This window comes from Pistacia vera, unplaced genomic scaffold (assembly GCF_008641045.1).
Source record: "Pistacia vera cultivar Batoury unplaced genomic scaffold, PisVer_v2 Contig821, whole genome shotgun sequence".
NCBI lineage: Eukaryota > Viridiplantae > Streptophyta > Magnoliopsida > Sapindales > Anacardiaceae > Pistacia > Pistacia vera.
The window spans coordinates 140399-143316 of record NW_022196692.1 but is presented as its reverse complement, the minus strand read 5'-3'; the positions used below and the strand labels follow the sequence as shown (position 1 = coordinate 143316).

Sequence of the window (2918 nt, the reverse complement as noted above, 5' to 3'; positions counted from 1 at the left end):
CAGTCAATATACGTTACTATGTGGGTCAAATAAAATTGTGCAATATCTCTATGAAAACATATTAATATACTTTTATAATTATTATTAAATTGACAATTTCTTTAATTTCAGCTTCCATGACGAAGGGGCGCGGAAATATTGTTACAATAAATATATAATTTAGTTTCTTGACTCGTAATGAATGACGTTTTTAATAGTTTAATAGAGTGATTTTGACGTTAGGACTTAGGACTTGAATGCATTAAGTCAAAGATGTCCCTTGGAAAACTTCTTAAAACAACTCTGAAAATTGACAAAATTTCCCACTAATGTTTTTTTATGATTAATTTTCTGAAGATTTCTACCATATAATGAAAATCTTCCTTGATGAAAACATACAATTTTTTTTTTTTTTAATTATGTTAACCTCACGTCGCTTTCTCACACCCTCCCTGCCTGGTCAATAACTTGCAGTATAATCTGTTATCACAAATTTCAACGTAGCTGAAATATTAAACTTGGCTGCCTATACTTTAAAATCTTTACTTCTTCATCTTTTCAGCCTAGAGAAATCAAATACGAACCATGCTTAGCTTGTTCTTGAAGCTTGTTTTACTATTCCTCTCATGTTTTGCCACTCTTTGCAAAACCTGCAACCAAATAGATAAGGAATCACTCTTGTCTATAAAACTCAACATATATTCTCCTACAATAAATTGGACCTCTTCGGTCGACTGCTGCCTATGGGAAGGGATCGAGTGTGATGCGAACGGTCGTGTCACTCATTTACAGCTGCCCGGGAGAGACCTTAGCGGCTCCATCTCCCCATCAATTGGGAACTTGACACATCTTTCTCACCTCAATCTTTCACACAATCACCTTTCCGGTCCTGTCCCCCATCATTCGTTTTTGTCTTTAGTTCTTGTTGAAGTTCTGGATTTGAGTAATAATTCTCTTACAGGTGAATTTCCATCATCTTTGTCATCTAAAGTCATTAGATTGTTTGATTTATCCGGCAATAATTTACAAGGAACGATTCCATCATCGTTCTTCCAGCTATCAGCAGGAAATTTGGAGAGTTTTAATGTCAGCAAAAATAGTTTCACAGGTCTTATCCCTTCCTTTAGCCGGACTGAAACTTCCTGCATTCTCAGGATTCTGGATTTCTCAAACAATGATTTTACAGGTCCAATTCCTCCAGGACTTGGAAATTGCTCAAGACTTCAGGTTTTCCGGGCAGCCTGTAATTTTATCTCAGGTTCACTACCTGATGACATTTATGCTGCCATATCGCTTGAAGAGCTCTCCTTACATGTTAACTCCCTATCTGGACCCATTAGCAACACCATTGTCAACCTCACAAGCCTTATCATTCTTCAGCTTTATTCTAACAATTTGACTGGCTTCATCCCTCAGGGTATTGGCAAGCTCACCAACTTGACACATTTGTACCTTCATGTGAACAACCTATCTGGCTCTCTTCCTCCATCCATGAAGAATTGCATCAATCTCATAAAACTGAATTTGCGGAATAACAAACTTGAAGGAAATCTTTCGGCATTTAATTTCTCAATGTTTCGCCATCTTCGTACAATCGACCTTGGAAGCAATAACTTCACAGGTAGCTTCCCATCGACTCTTTATTCATGCAAGTCACTAACTGCAGTAAGGCTTTCCCGTAACAATATAGAGGGAGAAATTTCACCTGAAATAGTTGCATTGGAATCATTGTCATACCTCTCGCTTGCCCAAAACCGATTAACGAATGCCACTGCATCAATCAAGATTTTGACAGGTTGCAAGAACCTCAGTGTTCTATTCCTTTGTAAAAACTTCAAGGGTGAAATGATTCCTGATGATATTACCTTCTCATATGCATTTCCAAATCTCCAGGTTTTGGCTTTGAGTAAATCACAATTCCAGGGTCAAGTTCCTTCCTGGATAAGTAATCTCAGGAAATTACAGTTCTTGGACTTAAGTTTGAATCAAATCACTGGTTCAATTCCAGGGTGGTTAGGGACTATGACAAGTCTATTCTACATCGACTTGTCTTATAACCTTCTTTCCGGAGAGTTTCCGAAGGAACTCGGCGGATTGCCAATGTTGGTATCAGAATTACAGGCTGCGAAAAAAATTGGTGCGAGCCGCTTAGAGTTACCTCTCTTTATTCCTCCCAATATCAATGCTTCTAATGAAGAATACTATAGTCTCCTCAGGTTACCACCGTCGATATTCCTCCAAAACAATAGTCTCAGTGGCAGCATCCCCATTGAGATTGGCCAATTACATTTTCTTCAATTGCTTAATCTCAGCTATAACAAATTCTCTGGAAACATTCCGAATCAAATATCGAAACTCACTAACTTGGAGAGATTGGATCTATCCGGAAACAATTTATCTGGTGAAATCCCTGCCTCGTTCAGTGGTCTCTACTTCTTGTCGGAGTTCAGCGTCGCGAATAATAATCTTCATGGTCTGATACCTTCAGGAGGTCAGTTTCATACTTTTTCCATCTCCAACTTTGAAGGAAATCCAGGTCTGTGCGGTGATATTATAGAAATCTCATGTTCTATTCAAACAAGAACGAGTCATAATCCTGTTCCTTCTCCAAGTGAATCTTCAAAAAAGGAGCTTGTTTATGGACTCACTGCTGGAGTTGTTTTCGGATTTATTATTGGGTCCGTAGGTGGGATTTTTTACCCAATTCGTGTATATAGTTTATTCAGAACTCTCTGAATTTCTCTTAACAAGTGATTCCAGATTTATCAGTAAATTAATCTGGCTAATTTCTCTCTCTATCCAGCAATGTTCTTGTATTCTCTACTTTTACATTCTCACCGCCAAACACCGAATTTTTTTAACAATTGAGAAGGATTCAATTACTTCAGTAAAATAACCACTGATATACTAAGAATTAAATAATAAATAACCAGAAAAAT

At 37.5% G+C, this 2918-nt stretch overlaps 1 protein-coding gene across 1 annotated transcript; it reads left to right on the top strand.

The window, feature by feature from the left end:
• The first annotated feature begins 556 nt into the window (after positions 1–556).
• On the top strand, positions 557–2715 carry LOC116117787 (receptor-like protein 3). Its single transcript, XM_031403802.1, has one exon. It carries the CDS (start codon positions 565–567, stop codon positions 2713–2715), a length of 2151 nt encoding a protein of 716 aa, XP_031259662.1. The 5' UTR covers positions 557–564.
• The last annotated feature ends 203 nt before the right edge of the window (positions 2716–2918 follow it).